Below are 19,331 nucleotides of genomic sequence, written 5' to 3'. Positions count from 1 at the left end.
AGGAGCCAATTATCTTGCTATGTGCAGTCTGAAATAGAATATGGCAAACTGGGGAGCAGAAAACAGCAAAACAGTGTGAGACCAAGCAAGTTCAGAAACTTTTGGTACTGATATTCTTGCAGCCTGATGTATTAAAAATGACCAGGTAACAGTTCCTGTGTTGTTTGTTTGGGGTTTTTGTTCATTTGTTTTCCCAGAATAAAAGCTATTGAGAAGAATTCTGCAAAAATTAAAAATGAAATATTAAAAATTCAAAATATAGGAAAGGTGCCCTCTGAAACCTTTGTCACACAAGAGAAAACAGTACATCCTGCTAAGCCCATCCCAGGTAAATCCAAGGTTCTGCTATTGTGAGCATTTCTTCTACATTAGGTATGTTTTTAAGTAATAATGATTACCAAATAAAAAGGCAAGCCACCCAGAATACTGCAGTTTATCAGTGAGATGCAAATCAGCCCGTGTTCCTGTCATCAGACGGCTTTACTATTTTTTGCCCAGAACAGAGAGAGTGAAAAAGCCTGTCTTTACCACTGGCTCAGCCTCTCACTTATTTGGGATGACAAGCAGGAGTTGAGGACTTATGAGGGCTAACCCCAGGGTAGGCATAGAGAGAGTTGGTTGTGCTTGCTGGATCTGCAGCAGCTGATTGTTCTGGTCTTTTATGCAAGCCAGGGCATTCCTTAAAGCTCCAACTTAAACCCGTCTGCAGCGGATCTTGTTGGCATCTGCAAGAATGAGGACTCAACAAGGCACAAGGATGTAACTGGCCCCATCTCACACCAACTGAAATGTGCCCCTGGGTTGCTTTATGGTGTTTTATAGGCACCTTTTCATAGGTGGTTATGGGAGCAGCAATTTGGCTACTGAATAGGTCCTCTGAGGACCAGAAGGTGGCAAATCTGATGCCTGTTGGAAGTAAGGATGTGAGAGATTTAGAGAATTACAGATCTGCAAGATTGAAGTCCAAACAGGAAAAATAATAAGAGATGCAGCGTAAGTGGATGTGCGTCTAAATAGAGCTTGTTTGGGAAGAGTGAACATTACCTTTGCTTGGGGAGGTCCTTCCATTTTTTGCAGGGAGGTTGCATGTGGGTGGGGTGACATGACACAACCATGATTTTTCAAAAGGCTTCAGGCAAATCTTTGAAATAAGTCATGCAGCGTAAGAAGCAAAGTCTTCCCTTGTATAAATATTTGTTTAAAAGATAGAAAATGGAGAGTAGAAACAAAAAGTATCATCTTTCCTGATAGTGCTGAGGTATTCAGGATGGCAAGGATGTGAGCCAAGTGTGAATTGCAACAGGAGAACCTTATGAGACTGAGCATCACATCTGAACTCCATGACAGACAAAAACAAAACAAAACAAAACAAAAAAAGAGTGTAAGGAATTAACTTAGAGGAGAAGCAGAGAGCAAAACAGAGTATATAATCAGACCTCTGTATCTCCTGTGTCTTGTGACTTGAGAGAGTCCAGCAGAGTTGGACTTGATGATCCTTATGGGTCCCTTCCAACTCGGGATATTCTATGATTCTATGATTCAGAGTTATTGCTGGATTTCCTCAAAAGAAAGACCTGGAAGAGATTTGCAAGAGGGATGCTGAGAGCTTATGAAAGGCATTTTGTTCTCCCACAGGTCTGAGTGTAGAGGAATCTCTCAGCTTGGAATCTCTTTCTAAACATCTCGCTCAGTTAGACAGATGGTTGCTGGAATTGAAAAAAGATGGGAACGGGAAGTACATCCCTCATCAGAAAAAGACAAAATTAGAACAAGAACTCTTGCACTTACTGACCATAAGAGATACAGCTGAAGCAAAGAGGGAAAAGCTGAAGCTCAGGTTCACAAGCATCTGCAACACTTCCTTTTGATATGTTCTTTCTGTCACATTGACATTTTTTAAAGTCTTACAGATTAAGCCTCAGGACATGAATCAATTATTAATACAGATACTGCAGATCCTATGATGAATATTTCTGCATTCATGAAACTCTTCTGATAACATACCTTTTTCCCTCTTCAACTATCTGTAGAATTTCATTAGTTGCAAATGCTATTTCTGCCTGTGCAAAATCAGACAGGACTATCACCCTGCAAAATGTCCCCTCTCAGATCACGAAAAATGATGAAAGAGGTAAAATCATTAAAATAAAATGTCAGAACAGTCAAGAATGAGAGTGTGAGAGTAGACAGTCAGCTGTAGTGAACTAAGAGTTCGGTCTTTAAGATAGTATTTTCTCCGTCTCTCTTTTCCAGAGAGATATTTCATTTTTGAGGGCACTGGCGGGAAAACTGTCTTTAGAGTTTAACTGATGTGGCAAAAGGTGTGTCTTAAACAATCATCCACTTAAGGAGATTGTTTCAATTCTTTAAAAATACATGAAAATATTTTCAGCTTAAATTATATGCCTTCATATAAATGTATCAGTTGATAAAGTTTTTTGTTGTTGTTGTTTTGTTTTTAAATGCTTTAGCACTTTTAATGCTGATTTGCTTGTTGAGGTAGTACTGTGATTACCCTACACTGCCATATCTTATATTTCAGCTCTTGATGTCCCTAGTGAAGTGGCTGAGGATTCACTTGAATATTTTGAAAGGTAAAAAGAATATTGTTATTGTGCTCTGCATTAGCAGTTTACAACATTGGAGCTAATATATCATACTGGATGCCTGAATGCAGTCCTTCCTTTTTTTTTTTTTGTGACCCTTTTGGAGCTTGTAAAAAGTGCTGGCATTTAGACACAGACATTATATCAAAGGTTTGTCCGCTTTCAGAGGCTCTTCTTTGGTCCTTTTTCTAACGGGACTGACATTGAAGAGACCACCTGTTGAGGTGTATGATTAGCTTACTTCCTTGTGTTGTGAAAACTGACAAGCTAATTTTAAATATATATGGTTTTGTACCTATGGGTGAAAATGTAGTTTTTTTTTCAAAACTGAGGGTTTGATGAAATTGAGGGTTTTTCAAAAGTGTCCAGATACGTGAAGGAAATTGGACATTACTGGTCTTTTCTAAAGCATCCAATGCAGAGGCTTACTTCTAGATGCCTAGATCTCATCACTAAATAATCACTTGATTTTAAAAATAGGAATTAGTTTATCAACTCATCTCGTATAGCCTGCTGTGTAACTGTTAAACAGAAGTAACTCACTTCTGTTTCTGGCAATTGATTAATTTTCTTAGTTCCTCCTAAATCACAATCTTTTACAAGCCTTATATTAAAATACAGTTGATTTCTCTTTACAATTGCCCAGATAACTCCCTCTTAGATTTCTCAGTTTTCATTATGGACACTCTCAGAAGCGCTAGGTAGTGAGGCAGAAGAAACGTAACTAGATGTGTGGGGAACGAAAATTGCTGCTTCATACTGGAAAACGCGATAAAGATGTACTAGGTTAAAATATATTTTTTTAAGCTATTTTTTTAATTTAGGATTCTTGACTGGATTGCTATTCACTAGCCAGCCATTTTGTGTATGTGTATTTATTTAGTGTTTGCAAAGCATATACTCTGTATTTTTTCTTCCTCTTTACTAGTTTCAGTGAATTATTTTCAAGTGGTCAGTATGATGCTGCAGCAATGTGTGCAATAAACTCTCCTGGAGGAATTCTCTGTAATGAAGAGGCTCTAAAGAATCTTAAATGTAAGAACTTGATAATTGGATCCATTCTTACTGGACCTTAGTTGATGTCAAGCTAGTTGTTTTAGTGCTTAGGATCTTGGGATTTATCAAACAAGATTTTTTTTTTTTTGGTGGGGGTTTGAGGCTTACATTTAAAATTCCAAATTGAATACAAAAAAATTGTAAGGCTTTTTCTTTCTCCTTTGTTCTATGTTAAGCACATGCCCTGAAAGGCAGGAAAGGAGATAGCTAGCTTACAACAGTTGTTGTTTTGTTTCTGTTTTTACTGTTGGAGCAGCACTGGGGTAAGCAGTGGGTTAGGGAAAAGAATGGAACATAAACAGTTATGTAAGCTTTTCAAAAAATGTGTGGCTGGTGAAATTACAACTAGCTAATAGACTTCATTATGTTACAGGCAAGGCCTTTTCCATCACTCTGGGGCTCAGGGTCTGCAGAAGTATAATTCCTGTTACCATGGTCTTAAGGTCTAGTGTAAAGCTGTTCCTAAAGCTGTGCTGAAATTGTTTTTGTTTCTACTGAGGGGTGACATGTAGTAGACAAGAACCACCTGCTAGTCCACCTGCTAGTTTGACTGTTATATGTGTTAACTGTGTAAGCCTAGCCTTTTGAGCTGTAAAGCCATATTCCAGTTAGCTGCATTAAAAATAGTTTCTGAAATCTAAGATATGTAAAAACTATTGCTGATTTTAAATATCCCAGGTAAATGAAAAATAGTCTATATAATTTTGTCTTTGTCTCAATGTTTTGGCTTGTATTTGGAAATGCAAAATTCAGTGGTAGTGGTGGTATCAGAGATCGGAGCAGCTGAATATTTTGTTCTTCATCTGGAAGGAATCATAGGGGCGTGGCTGAACTTTAAAAGATCAACATTTTTTGTGTGTGTGTACATATTTTTATTGGCTTTCATTCAATTTTAAAGGTAATAACCAAGAGAAGAACTGTGATAAGCTAATATGTGGGATCTGAATTACAAATTTACTAAATCAGTCTTAACAGAAGATCTTATATTCCAAAAGCAGTAAGAAGGCATTTACAATGTTATTTCTTGCATTTTCACCTTAAAAACTATATGGCTTAAATACCCAACCATCTCTCCCCCTGAGATTTACCATTACCTGTCAATGGTAAAATACTGTCATGATTCCTGTGCCTTCAGTTCTGAGCAACCTTCATTTTGAGCGATTAATGTAGCATTGCATATGACACAACCTCAGAGAAGATTTGCTAAGAATTGTGTCAGAGGCCTTTGGTGTGTGTCAGCAAACAAAGACTAAAACTTAGGAAGTCTTAAATAGTGAAAGTTATTTTTCTCTTTGTACTTTTCTGGGTGACTTTTGTTTTCAACACTAGCTCTTAGCTGTCTTGAAGGGAGAAATCTGCCCTTGCTGAAGTATTTTGACACTCTCATAAATGCAAGTACTGCAGCTGGACACCTTCCAAATTTACCTGTAATTCTGGAAGCAATTAAATGTGCGTTGTCTGAAAAACAATTAAACCTGGTAAACCATTGGGTTACACAGCAAAGGTATGTGGGTCTTCTGCACTGAGGTCCATGAGGCTTTTCCTTTTCTTCAAACTAAACCCTTTGAAACAAAACAACCAAAAATACATTAATGTACATACATTAATCCTTTTTGATTCTCCTATTTTTTTTCTTCTTTTGATTCTCCTATTAAACCCACTGTTAAATCTTAACTTCAATATGAGCATAGATCAAATAAGCGTTGTCAACGGCAAGTTCTGAAGAACACATTTTGGTTTCGTTGCTGTCAACCTTTCTTGCAGCACTGCCGAGTCCAGTTTTGTTTGAGACTCTTTTCTCTTATGCTGTAGTTAAAAACTATACAGATGCAAGTTTTTCACACCATACTGTGGATTAAGAAAACTGTAATTACTGAAAGACGGGTTTCTTTCATTCTTCTCTTGATGCCAGAAACCCGAGCATTTCCTTTTCTCTGAAAGCAGCTTTGAATCTCCCATGTCCAGGAGGAATGTAAGAATGTTCCTCCCAGCTGCCACAGACTGGAATTGCAGTAATCTCTAAAAGACATGTCCCATTGGTTGCTATTACTTTCTGTGGCAGTTCAGACATTAAGAAAGAGAAGGAAGAGGCTACTTTTTAAAATGTAGAGAATTAAGGCTGCAAGGGAGGCAGAAAGAAAAAGGGGTATAGTTTAATAGTTATACATGTAGAAATATGCCCATCTATACAATCCACTTATGTTGGAGCTCATTTTGAAATATTCTGAAGTTACAAAGCATATTAGGAATGCTGGCCTGTTTTGTTGCCTTGTCTTCTTCAGACTAACCTTTTCTGAGGCAGTGGGAGACGTTATTTATGATTATGGGAAAGAGGAGCCAAACAACATGTCGGAATGCCTGGCTTTGGCTCAGGCTGCATATGGTCATTCTGGTGCATACAAAAAAGTTGTGTTGTGCCTGTGTAAACAGGGCCAAATTGCTGGAGCAGCGGATTATATTCAGCAAGTGGAGCATTTTTCTTTAGGTAAATAATAAGGCGCTTGTATTGTCTTTCATGATTGTTCTACCGTTTATTTATTTTAGGTATAATGACGATGCTTTGGACCACATTTGTACAGAAGGAATTTGAAGTGAATCGAAATCTGAACTTCTCATCATGTTTAAGTAGACCTCAAGAACTCTGATTAAAAGACCCTGTATGCTTTATCATAATATCAATGCGTGATCTTCTGAAATAAGGAATTTCTTTTTGTACCCTTGTTTGAAAAACACTGGAGGGATTTCCCAAAACCCCAGTAGGAGGCTTGCAGGAAGTCTCAGAGATTTAGCCCTCTGGAGGATCATGAGTTTATTAATCAAACAATGAAAGGAAAGAAGGGTGTCCTATGTTCTTTATTAGGTTCCTTTCCACTTAGCTGACTTCTGGCTGTGTCATTTTTTTCTTCTATATGTATTCTTGCTTAGAATGTTGTTGCTCAGTTAAGTTACAGTTTTTCATGCTTATTTTATTATTTTTTCTTATTTTATTCCCTGACCATATTCCAAATCATTTTAAAGGCGGATTTTCAATATTAAGTTCTTTTCTGCTGTGTGCTCATTTTCTCATTCTGTGAGATTTCTAAAATAATTACAGAAAAGATTTTTTTTTCCAAGTAAATGAAGGTTAGATTTTAATCACATAGTAGCTTTTCCACAGTGTTTAGGAAAATTGTTGTGTTCTTTTATAGTGAGGAAGGGGAGAAGTGACCATGTGCAAATATATAATAATCTTGGTGTTTGATTTTCAGATGATTACTTCTTCTTATTGGAAAACTGTCCTAGCACTGCATTAATTCGCTGTCTCAGTCAACAGTGGATTAGAAAACCACCATTTTCATCTGTGGGGGCTACAATCCTGTCTTTTATCTCAGCCAAACACAAAAAGCATGGCTTTCAGCTGTTGGAGGAAATGAACAATAAAAGTAAGCACAGCAAAATTTGAATAACAAACTTTCAGACTTGACATTTTAATTCAACTCCAGTTTCAGCCTGTAAATTACTGTGGATTCAGTGCTCCTTGTTTATAATGGAAACTAAATAAAAGCTTTTCCTTCACAGCAAGCTGAACTGTGCATTCTTGCGTCTTCTGAAGCTCCCACAGGGATGAGGGTCACTCACGTCAGATTTCACAGCCCATCCTGCTTGCTCTCACACACACAGGTTCAGTCTTCGCTGTTGCACAGAGCACCCCTTGGGGCAAACAAACCACTGAAATAATTGTGCAGGCACTTTGCTTGCTTCTAGCAGAGACTTTGTAGGCTGCCTCTTGGACAACCAGTAACTTATTTACTGCTTAGGACATAAAAAAGAAATAACCAAAGTCCTACTTTGATGTAAGATTTGTAAGTTCCCAGAGCGTTTACACTGCCAGGTACAGAAGTCTTCAGGCAACGTGAGCTCAAGCCAAGGACAGACAGCTGCAACAAACCACATGGGCAGCATGTGCTGCAGAGTCTGCAGGAAAAGTAATGCTTATTTGCCTAGACTTAGCCAAGAAACTCAGGAATGGTTATTTCCATCTATTGTATATATTGTATCTTGCCCTTAACTGCTCTTAACTTTGGTGTCTGCCACTTCTCTGTCGTTCTATTGCTCTTCTGGGTTTCAGAAATGATTTTGAGTTTAATCAAAGATTTTAGCCTTTAATCCTTTTCAATTAAAGACTGCTTTTCTTATAAGTCTTTAATGTGATCAGCTGTTCTTTCCTCAATCATAGGATTTATAATCCATCTGAAAAAAACTGATCCATCTGATTTGTGCAGTATCCCTAATATGATTAATACAGAGCTTATTGAGGCAAATACAGGGTCTTTATATATATAATGTTTTTTTCTTTTTTTTTCTTTTTTATTTTTATTTTTTCTTTTTATTTTTTTCTTTTTTTTTTTTTTTATTTCCCTTAGATGCTTTGGAACAGATTGTTCTAAGTGACACTGTCAGCACTTGGGAAGACTACAGTAAGATAGCAGTTACCTGTGCAGAAAATAAGCATGAAAAGTTATCTCAGAAAATTGTGTCAGTCCTCACCTCACAGGATGGAGTGTTTGACAATTCACGACTTGAAGGTGAAAAAGACACAAGGATAATGGAACAGGTTTTCTAGTAGTTTTCCTGTGTAACAACAGAGGGAGCTGTTACAGCAGTCAAGTGAAGAGTCCATTTAGCTCTTTATATGAATTACAGTAAACAGTAAGCATGCAGAAAACAGTACTGAGAATTATTTTACCAGCAAGTATCAGTTATTCATCGCTCTTAATGTGTCTGTGTGAGAATGTGTTCATGGCAGTGTTTTGTTTAACTGGAAATGTATCCTTAATGTAGAAGAAAGTTGGCATATGACGCACTGGAGTGGTGTACTGTGGTAATGATACACATTTCTTTTATCCACCCTGTTCTCAGCTTCAGTACATCACGTCTGTCTTTTAGGGTAGTGCTGGAGGGAGATACTGCACAGGGTTTGGAATCAGTGTGGGTAAGGGAAACTGGTGTTCATGGATCATCGTTCTGAGGGCACTGTACAATAGGGCATTGTGCAAGGTAGACTCACCCTAATGCCTTTTTCTTTTTTTTTTTTTTTCTGGTAGGCCAGAAAGGTCACCATCACTAGAGTCATAGTACAAGTTAGATTATCCTGATAATCTAACAAATCCTGTCAAAATGCAACAAGTGCTTGCTTAGAACAAAGTTAGGTTTCAGTTCTGCACATCCAACTGCTTCTTGGATTCCTGTGGGAATTAAGTGACCATATTGCAATGTAAGAGCCAGTACTGGAAGTCTTACTTAGCTTGGATCAGTTATTAAGAGATGGGTGATTCAGCCTTAGAAAAAGGAAGATGTCCAACTATAGTCTTATGCTGGGTGCGTGTTGGCAGAGCCTGTTTTTAGCTCTCAGCCCACAACCAGTATAAACAGGAAGAATGCTGAATGTCATCTATTGCTGTCACTGTGCTACATGTTCCCAAATAACAGATATCTCTATAATTAAGCTAGATATGACTATTGCTGTGTTGTTATTTTTTTTTTTAATTTTTAATGCATTTTTGCATTTTAAAAAGTTAATAGGAAATATTTGTTATATGGGTGAATCTGAAGAGTTAAGATTCACAAGAGAACTTTCTTTAAAAGAAGAAAAATATAAGTCTGCAGATATTTTAAGTATTGGGTGTGAATCAAGAACAGAGAGGGGTATCCAATTTCCATTTTTAACGTTTAGAATAATGACTTCTAAATATAACCCTTAAATTAAATACATAAATATATTGACATTTTCTGAAATAAATTACTGTTAAACATATAAATACACACATACACACATATATATTATATATATATATATATAGTAATTCCTGTCACTTAATAACGTGTTTCCAAATACTTGTGAATTATTACTGCTCTGAAGAGCTTGTAGTTTATGAAGGTTTCATTAGGGATACAGTCTTTATAATGAACATTACAACTTTAACCTTGAGTGGTTCAAATCTATCAAAGACTGGCTGTTTTAGTAGCTCTTCGGTGTTGTAGAAAAATGTAACTTCTGTGATGCGAAGGAGCAAGGCCTTGCCAGGACGCCTTTGTAGTTGTCTCAGCTGATCACATCTTTTCCCAGGTAGAATTTCTTTTTTAAGCTAATATATATTATTTTGTATTACATCTGCTATGTTGACAAAGAATTTAAAACATTTTTAAAAGTCAAAAGGCATTTGATAAAATTCTGTTTGAAGGAAAGGGGGGAGAAGGAGGTGAAATTGTCAGAAGAAAGTAAGGAACAATGAGATTGAAAATATTTATTATGGCACCTATTTCTGCGTGTATTCAGGAAAAAAAAAAACTTAGGTGATGTTTAATTTACATACAATTGCAGCTGAATTTTGACTAACATTTGAGTACATTTCTCCAGAATTACTAACATGCTTTGGGGACCACTTGGTTTTATAAGAAATGCAGTGTTCACAAAATGCTTATTTTCCAGATTGAGATAGTTATTTCTGTAACAGAACTGAAGCATTCTTTACTGAGACCTGATCTCTTCCTTAGCTCAGCTTGACACCCCCAGAGCGACCACAGACTTCTACACTTTCTGACTGTGAAATGTGGAGCAGTGGAATTCCATTGGAAAGCTTTTTCCAGAGTCCGGTATCATCACACATGATGAACTCAGAGGTCAGTAGACGTTTCTCTTCCCACTTACGCAATCTAATTTAGTTATGAAATTCTTGAATTTTACTAGTGACCAACTTGCTTTGGACAGTCTGTGCCAGATGAAAATGGATTCATTATTATACGTGACTGTGCCTATTGAAACCTCAGGTTCAATTTTCTCATTCTGTTTTTTGCTGGTGTGCATCTATTAGTTTCAATGGTGCTATTTCTCATATATGTAATGAGTAACAAAGGATCGTTATCCTAATAGTTGTCACAATTATTATATGATAAGGTGGGGTGAGCATTTGATCTTAGATACATTGTATGTATTGTAACCTGATTTACAGTATAGCATAGATTGGAATGTGACCCAAAAGATGAAAGTAATGAATGAAAAGATCACTGACATTCTTTCTGCATGAAAGCTGACATCATACAAGAAAGCAGTGCAGATATAACTGACATGCTCCCCCAGGTGACTTCATGGTTCTTGTTTAATATTTGCAGCAACTGAGAAATGAAAATGCTTGTTTAATAAACAAGACAGTGATGGGCTAAACCCACAAAGTTTTATTCTTTTTCTTTATAGCCATTTTTACTGTGCAGAGGTGGTTTCTAGCAAGGATAGGTGATCAAATGGCAGGCCTGAGGTATGTGCCAGTTTAGTTGCCCTGTTTACTTGCTATTTTGTATTAAGCATTCTGTAGAAGTTTTAGAAATCATGCTACATAAGAAAAACAATGTAAGGGTGGAGTCAAATGTATACACTTAGAGCAGACAAAATTGTTACTGGGGAGGAGTGTATGGGGAGGTATTGCATTATATGCCTTATTTTCCTTCAAAGGAACTTTGAGCTTTGTGTGTCTCCTAGTCCAATAATCATTTGATAATCATCTGCTCAGGCTTAAAGTGATTTAGACCTGTGTGTTTTATTCAGCAAGATAAAGAATTTACAATTACTTCCTCTTGCAAAAAAAAAAAAAAAAAAAAGCACACAAACAAAGCAAACGAAAAACTGTCTTAAATCTCATGGACATTCTATTTAGCAGTCAATATACTTTTACCCAAAGTCTCCATAAAAGCTAAGTAATATTTTAATAGTACTTAAACATCTAAAGTTACATTAAAAAAAAAAAAAAGACTTTCAAAAAGTTAGAAACATCTGTAAATGCCTAAGCAACTTTAAAGCCTACCCCTAAATTGCTTACAAACCTTTACATCCCCAGTCCCCGATGGAATTTTCAATGTGATTTACCCAGTGTCACAGAGAAGGGAACTGTTTGATCACCTGGCCGTTAGGAGATTCTGGAACACTTTGGATACTGGCAATATATTTCTTTCTTGTTTATTTATTAATCAAACGCAGTATTAATAGTTTACCTAGTGTTGAAACGATTTTGAGTTAGGTAAAGCAATCTGGCTGAAATGTAATTATAAGAAAGTAGGTGTGAATTTTAAAAGTGGTTGAAGAATGAACAATATTTACAGGTAGACATCATCACAGTCCTATGCAATTGTTTATTGCCAAGCTCTGACTAGCTGACTTTATTTCTGTCTCTAGTTGGTTGGTGTGCTGCATTCACCTCCCTCAAATGCAGATCTGACAAAGGTAAGCCACAGATTTATACCTTTATTTGATGAAGAAATTAAGCCCTTTCAAGATAGGTGTCACATTTTTTGACCCCTTGTGTAGAAAAGAATTTGAAATTAAAGATGTCAGAATGAGAGGAAATGCAAGGTTAGTTACATAGCCTAGTGTCCAAGATGCTTACTGGAAGGAGGAAATTACAAGCTGTGCTTTCTGCTTTATTGAATTATTTAGACTTCAAATACATTATTCACTGGAAAAATACAAAGCTCTTCCAAGAACCACTTCCAAGGTGAGTGCCCTTACTGCATATAAGATGTTTTTTCTCCAAATTCCACTAAGAAATTTCACAAGGGTTTAAAGAAGTGTTAATACCATTGTTACTGCATTCTCATCTTAGTGAGATGATTTTTTTCTGATATTACTCCAGCAAGTTTTATGGAAAGAAGGAGATGGCTACAAATGTAGATAGCTTTTTGCATGCTTTAATGACAAAATCAGATGCGATGCAAGAGTTATGTTTTCTGAAGTTATGAGAAGCAAAATAAAATGTTGTGGTACAGCTTTCACCAAATGCAAATCACAGGTGGTGTGTTATCTGTATAAAAAGGTTTGTTTTGATGAACAGATAAATGATGAAGATATTAATAAGGTTTTATGTTGATAAGAATCCTTCAGTGGTATTTGTAGTACCTTTTAAGGAAAACGAAATATTTTATTTAAATGTGTTATATAAATATTTAAATATTTTAAAACTTATTCCTTCAGGATCTTCCCATTATTTCATTTTTTTTCTTCTAGCTTTCTTGTATTCCCATAGTGCAATTATGCTCATACTTCAAATCATAGAATGGCAGGGAACAATCTTTCACTGGCAGGCGATTAATGATATTAGTATGGTGACCTAATACGGTAAATATGGTCTATTTCCATCCTGCTGTAATCCCATTGAAACCTATGAGTCACACTGAGGATGTTTGGCCTTATGCCTTTTCCTTTGCTGAATTTTAAGACTCTGTGAGTCTCCCTTCTGTCTTTCAAAGCTGTGTGTGCAGTCACCTGATTTGCATCATTACTGAAGCCTTTAGTCAGAAAGAACTATAGAAGAGGCAGCAGTGGATTTACCTAACCAATCAACTGAGCTCTCCCAAGCACAATTATGTGAATCCTAGACGCGGTAGCATTGTTTTGACAGATGGCTTCAAAACTTCCAGAGACATTGAGAAATCCTGATCACTTTATTCTAAATTATTTGGAACCTGCTATCTAATCATAGTGTTCCAGACTTCATTAATTCAAGCTTCTCACTGAATTTACTAAGCCATAAATTCTGGATTGTGTTTTGCTCCAGTGATATTCACTCTGACCATTCCACTGGGTAGCTGAAAGTGCAAGTAGATATCTCTGAAGATTGCAAAACGCAGCAAAAAAATGAAGTATTAGTTTCTGAGTTTTTGTGGCAGGGTTCTGTCAAGCTTAAACTCCAGTTGTTCACTATCTTATGTTCAACAAAAATAAACATAGTACCAAAAAAAATTTTGAATGCTATAAATATGCTGTAAGGGAGAGAATTAGCACGCATACAGCTGCTGAATGCAGATTTGATAAGCTGTAGTAAATTCATTTTGCATGAATCTTGCATTGATGAAATTTAAAAGGTTAAATCATTTGCAGTAACTCACTGTTAACCCCTGATGTAAGTGGAACATCTAACTATATTTCTACTTCAGAAGTAAAAATAATAAAAGATTGTGAAGTGGCATTGTAGCTACAGTCATTCAGGCCTGCAGTTCCTGATGATTTTTTTTCACCAAGACTAATGTCTTTTAAGAAGCATGAATGCAGATGAATCCGTGCTTTATGTTTCAAAGTGATACTTGGCACAAATGCAGGAAAAACTGCACAGCTTTCCCTCCTGCAATCAGCAGAGCTACAAGTAGTCAGTTACAACCATTTTGATCATAAATCATCTTGGAAGGGGGGAGCAACCCCTAGTGTTTCATATAAGCTTCAGTGTTCCTGCAGTATAAGAATGCTGAGTTGAGTTGCTTTTTTTTTTTTTTCTAAGTAAAAGGATTTTTTTCAATAAAACAATATTAGAAAAGAAATCTCTGCTGGGTATCTTGCAAAGATTATTTCTTTTATTGCAGTAGCACTGAGACTGCATTCTCATTTTACCAGATATTGTTCAAATACCAAGAGACAGACAGCAAAGATAAAAAGAAAGCAAACTATAAATACTCAAGGGATCTGGAAAGGTCATTGATAGATGCTTTTGTTCTGGTTACTTTTCTGAATTCTAAAATAGACAATGAAAAGAGTGAGGAGAGAGAGATATGTATCATAATCAGCTGAAACTTCTAGAGGGGAGTATTCTGTTTCTAGAGATTGATTACCAGTTTATTTGTACTCCTGAGTTCCGTTAGGACTGGAATTAGAGTGTAGCAAACATGGCTGCTTGGTGAATACAATCCAGGTCTGTGGATATGCTAAAATACTTGAAAGTCTTGAGTTTTAGGCTATTTTACTCATGCTTGAACAAAAATGTAAGGTGTCTGCCAGATACCCAGCACCTTGTAAGGATGTTGCACCCAACTCAAGGTACGTAATTCAGCTGTGAATTTCCTGAGGCTGCTTCTGTAGGTGTCATGCATACCAGGGTTAGAATGCAGTGCTATTGCACATAGATCACAACTGGGGGAGAGCTCATCTCACTCCCTTCCTCAGCTGCAGTTGCTCAGGCAACAAGCTCCATCAGCAACAGAAAGGCATAGAAGGAAACTGTAAGGAGTGGGAGGAGAGAGGTGTCCCAGGGGCTAGAGAGGATGGAGGGCAGGGGAGGGAGAATAGTGGTACCTGTCTCGGAGAAGATATTTGCCATTACTGTTGCATAGACAATGGAGAGAAAGGGTGCCAGAGTTGCATCAAAGCACCTCAATTAAAGCTGCTTTCTAAATCTTCCGTTTGGAGTATATTTTATTGTTGTTCTCTGTTAGCTGTTTTGCCCCGCCCACACTCCCCCCCCCCCAAAAAAAAAAAAGCTTTACAAAAGCTTTACATTGTCTGACAGTACATACCAAAAAGAACCTTTTTTTTTTTTCTTCCGAAGCCTAGATTTTTCTTCTTAATTTCATTGAATGCTATTGTTTGGGTACACCTGTTTGTTTTCATAGTTTTGGGAAGCTCTGAAGTGAGAGTGCTATGGAAAGAACAGGAGATGAGAGCTGGTGAGAGGTGGTGATTGTGCCACAAATCTAAGGCAGTTACTTGGTGTTTCATGTCTTATGGCAGAGCATCCAGGTTTTGACGGAAAGCTGCAAACTTGTACCAGGAATGTGAGAGATTATTCCATAAAAATGCAGGTTTCACATAATCGGGTACATAAATAGTTGCTTTTGATTTGTTACCCTTTGGACAGTGAAAGAATGAGTGGCTCAAGAAAAGGAAGAGTGAAGAGGGAGTTTATATTGCACATAGAGAAGAAAAAGCTGCACAGGAAGGGAAGATGAAAGAGGAGACTCAGACCAAAGTGAGGAAGGAGGAGAGATAAGGGCAAATTTTAATATAATTTCCAAGCTTTCATATGGGAGAAAAACAAAAAGGGAGAGATCCTTAGGGAGGATAAAAGATACAAAAATTTAAGGAAGCACAGAAAATCTTTGAGCTGGAAGGAAAAAAAAATAAGAAAAGTACACGTTTCTGTGTAAATGGTGGGAAATGTTTGAGAAAGCAACCCCAAATTCTGAAAAATATTGAAAATATTGAAGGAATGTCAGAAGACAGGCACATCTTTGTTTTTCAGGTAGAAAAAGACTGTCACCCACTGGCCCTTCAACAGATGGTTGTATAGCTTTTGTGTTTTATTTTGAATTCCTGTAGGTGCTTTCAAAGAATGATGTAACAAATACTTGGAAAAGGGGAGCCCTGATTTTTATTGTTTGTTTGTTTGTTTTTGTTGTTTGTTTTTTCTTGTTGTTATTTTTGTTTTTGAGTATTCCTTACTTAGGAACACACTTCTTCCTGAGCTTTTTAGTAAAAGGAGATATAGAAACACAAAGAATGAACGGAACTTTTTACAGTCATATCAATATTGAAAAGGATTGAAAAGTCAGGAAAAAAATAATTATGCTGATTATGAGGAGGTAGTTCTTAGCAGAGTGACTATTATGGCAGTGTTGTCCATTGGAGATGATAGTTCTGTCCTTTGGGATATTTGAAACTGGATTGGACAGAAGACTGCTGGTTTAGTAAATGTCTTATGTGTGTAAACGTGGGTGACGCAGAATCACAGGGCAGTGTCATGCATAGCCGAACCATTGTACTGCTATGAAAGTATTGCTTGCCCTGCATTTGCAGTAGGTCCGTTTCTTAAATTAGACTCGCAGACAAGTAACATTGCATGAATTTGAGTCCCAACAGTTGTATTCTAGGCTGGGATCAAGTGCAATCAGGAACTGGCAGCTGCTCATGGAATATCTGAATAGGGAGGTTATATTCAGAATTTTCCTTCAGCACCAAGTATGGGCATAAATATTCTTGTGCATCAGGATTTATACATCCCTCATTAGTTGCATGTCTAAATCCTCTTTACATTGAGAAACTTACAGTGGTGGTTTTAGTTATTCTTAGAGCTAATCCCTGGGCAAAAACATATTTGGGAGGGTATAATCCTTCAGTAGTTTTAGACTTGCTTCTGCTGTGCCCAGCTATTAAAAATACTTCTAATTTCCATTCAGTGAGTATACTTAATTTGTCTTCATAGCTGTGGGTGTGGGAACGTGTTTGTATTTTTCATTAGCTAATGTTTCCAAATTGAGTTTCATGTCATTGGCAGAGAATGTCAGAACTGAATTTCTTCCTCATTCCGGAGCCTACGTGTGGCAGAAATTTTGTTTGAGGAGGGCCAGCTAAATGGTCTTCTCATTCTAAAATACTTCTGGAAATCCCCTTCTTGATTCATACATTCATAAATTTAGATTCTGTTTGTCACACATGAATAATGCCTTAATTTTCTAGAGCTTACTGGGAATACCACACTCTTAGAGGTGTTTATTTTGCTGGGTTTTGCCTGACAGAGACCTGTACAAGCAACAGTTTGTTCTTTCTAGAAGTGTCAGGTGCTGCTGTCTGTATGTGTAAACTAGGAATAGGCATAAAATGAAATCTCACGTCCATGTGCTTCTTGACTGCAGGGAAATGGGGATTCATGGTTTTGAGTCCAGATCTTGGCAAATAGACGCTTTTAGCTTTTACTAAGAAGGTGAATCATAGTCTTCACTGCTCGTCAGAATGACCTCAGGCTTAGAGCCATTTTCATAGTCAAGACCAAGTCATTTTGTGGCTTAGGATCAACTGTTGTCTAAATGTGTCAGACATACAGTAGCTTAACAACAGCAGTATAAATAGAATATGTTACAATTTTGGTAGCATGGACAAAAAGTCCCATTCAGCTGCTGTGATGATTTGCTGTTGGTGTTAGGAAACTCTCCAAACATGGAGACTGGCATTGCTGAATGTTTCCTCTAGAGCAAGGGAGTAAGAGGCGGGGCGGTTGGCTGCAGGCTCCAGGCTTGTAATGAGAGGCCAAGGTGCTGCCTGGAGTTTCTCCAGCGTAGAAAGAGCTTTGTCCTCTGCTTTCGTGGCACCTTAGCTGCCACCGGTGGGGGTAAGGGAAGGCTAGAGAGGTCTGCGTCCCAGATCTTTGCTGGAAGTTGTGGGGGAACACACATCTTCTTCTGGAAGAAGATAAAACATGTACAAGAAAGCATTCAGCTTTGACCTGGCATTTATGTAATTATAGATGTTGATAATTAATACTTGCCAGCAGATGGCGCCCACGAATGTTGAGAGCAGAGAGCAGGGTCAGTGGGACCCGCAATCTTTGCCTTTTGTGTATCGCCTGAACAGGTTTTTTTTTTTTTTTTTCCAAGCAGCTGTTAAGAAGCTCGGCATAGTATGCCGTCCTAAATTAATTTGTAAAACAGCAAGTAATGCATCAAATTGACAACACCCGTTGCTTTGTGTGAGAACTGAAACTGTCTGGGGGTTGGTTGTGGGAAGAAGTGTCTGCAGTACTGGTGACGGAGGAAAAGCAGCACTGCAGGATTCCAGAGAGGAATGGCCATGGCAGGAGGAAAAAATCCCTTGTTCCAGATGCAGCTTCACTTTAAACGTAGTGACTTGTCTGAAACAAATGTATACAGTAAATAAAACCCTTATAAAGCCTTGCAGAAGGCTAGTTAATTACAAATAATTGTTTGGGTGGGTGTAATTGGGATGGTATGTCAGGAATGAGATTTCTTGCTTAGTCATGCTTTGCAACATATGTTCAAACATTTTTTTTCCTCTTATAAATATTGGAGAGAATAAGATGGGATGCTTTAGAAGTGAGAGCTTGCTTCTCTTGCTCTCAGCACTCAGGTGAAACAGAGAGAGGGATTAAAAATGGATTAAATAAGCATTCCTGAGGGAGTGGAGAACTCTGGGAATAGTGCTCTGGCCTACTAATTGTGAAGAATGCAAAAAAAATTTGCCAGATGCTTTTTCAGATTTGGAAAAGCACGGTATTTGCATTGGTTTTTGCCTGATTTACAGCTGCTTTCTTTTTTCTTTTGTTTGTTTGTTTGTTTGTTTCCTCTGACTTTTTAACTGGTTCAAGTATCCAATGTGTCTTCACAATTCTATTCAGATGTCCTTTCCTGATGTATCCCAGGTGCCTTAAAATGTCAATAGGACTGGAAATAAAACTGTGACCCATAAAACGATACTCAAACTCTTGTGTAATTCCAACTTGTTGAGATACACCATTTGAATTTTAGGCAATTTATTCTCTAGGGCAATGTTCTCTGCCTGATTGCTTGAGAACATTATAGTTGAATTCAAGGGGAATACCATAAAGAGGTGAGGCCATGACATGTATATACTTTATGTCTATGTTTAGTTATTATTGTGTGCTTTCTAAATGCTGGGCAAGGAGATTAGTCAGCACATCTAATTATTACATGTTAATTAGTACCCTAAGAACAGCAACAGATCACAAATATTCCTGAGAAATCAATTTCTCTCTGGGAATTAGGGCTGTTGTAGTACTGCCTCCCGAGAAACTGATAGACTGGCAGTAGGCACTGTTCAGCACTTAAGTTTCTGTGGGGAAAGATAAGACTACTGGTAACAAAGGGCAAAATGGCAGTGTCTCAGTGTTAGCAGCTGAATCTATTCTGTCTGTCTCCTGCCAAAAAGCCTATTAAGCCTTTCAGCATTATGCTGTCTGTGACACTAGGAGTTGGTCCCATTTATACTAATAGCTTTACTGTAACGGAGTAGCATGCATACCCTTTGTTAGTCCTACAGATAAATTTCCAGACAGTATATGGAACATAAATCGCTTAAAAGATGTCCTTAATGTATCATATATAATATGTAATATATTAACTATCTAT

At 37.3% G+C, this 19,331-nt stretch overlaps 1 protein-coding gene across 1 annotated transcript in view; it reads left to right on the top strand.

Annotated features, from left to right (window-relative positions):
- CLHC1 (clathrin heavy chain linker domain containing 1) overlaps positions 1 to 19,331 on the top strand; it is a 56,050-nt gene that overhangs the window by 2,105 nt on the left and 34,614 nt on the right. The window contains exons 4-16 of the mRNA XM_083827644.1: positions 153 to 352; positions 1,636 to 1,837; positions 1,941 to 2,131; positions 2,543 to 2,594; positions 3,535 to 3,641; positions 4,992 to 5,166; positions 5,945 to 6,147; positions 6,911 to 7,084; positions 8,066 to 8,227; positions 9,684 to 9,768; positions 10,197 to 10,322; positions 10,894 to 10,954; positions 11,866 to 11,913. Coding sequence (XP_083683770.1) covers positions 153 to 352; positions 1,636 to 1,837; positions 1,941 to 2,131; positions 2,543 to 2,594; positions 3,535 to 3,641; positions 4,992 to 5,166; positions 5,945 to 6,147; positions 6,911 to 7,084; positions 8,066 to 8,227; positions 9,684 to 9,739 — 1,522 coding nt within the window. The 3' untranslated portion in view covers positions 9,740 to 9,768; positions 10,197 to 10,322; positions 10,894 to 10,954; positions 11,866 to 11,913. The remainder of the gene's footprint in view (positions 1 to 152; positions 353 to 1,635; positions 1,838 to 1,940; positions 2,132 to 2,542; positions 2,595 to 3,534; positions 3,642 to 4,991; positions 5,167 to 5,944; positions 6,148 to 6,910; positions 7,085 to 8,065; positions 8,228 to 9,683; positions 9,769 to 10,196; positions 10,323 to 10,893; positions 10,955 to 11,865; positions 11,914 to 19,331) is intronic.

Source organism: Anser anser (assembly GCF_964211835.1).
Source record: "Anser anser genome assembly, chromosome: 3".
NCBI lineage: Eukaryota > Metazoa > Chordata > Aves > Anseriformes > Anatidae > Anser > Anser anser.
This window is presented reverse-complemented; position numbering and strand designations above follow the sequence as displayed.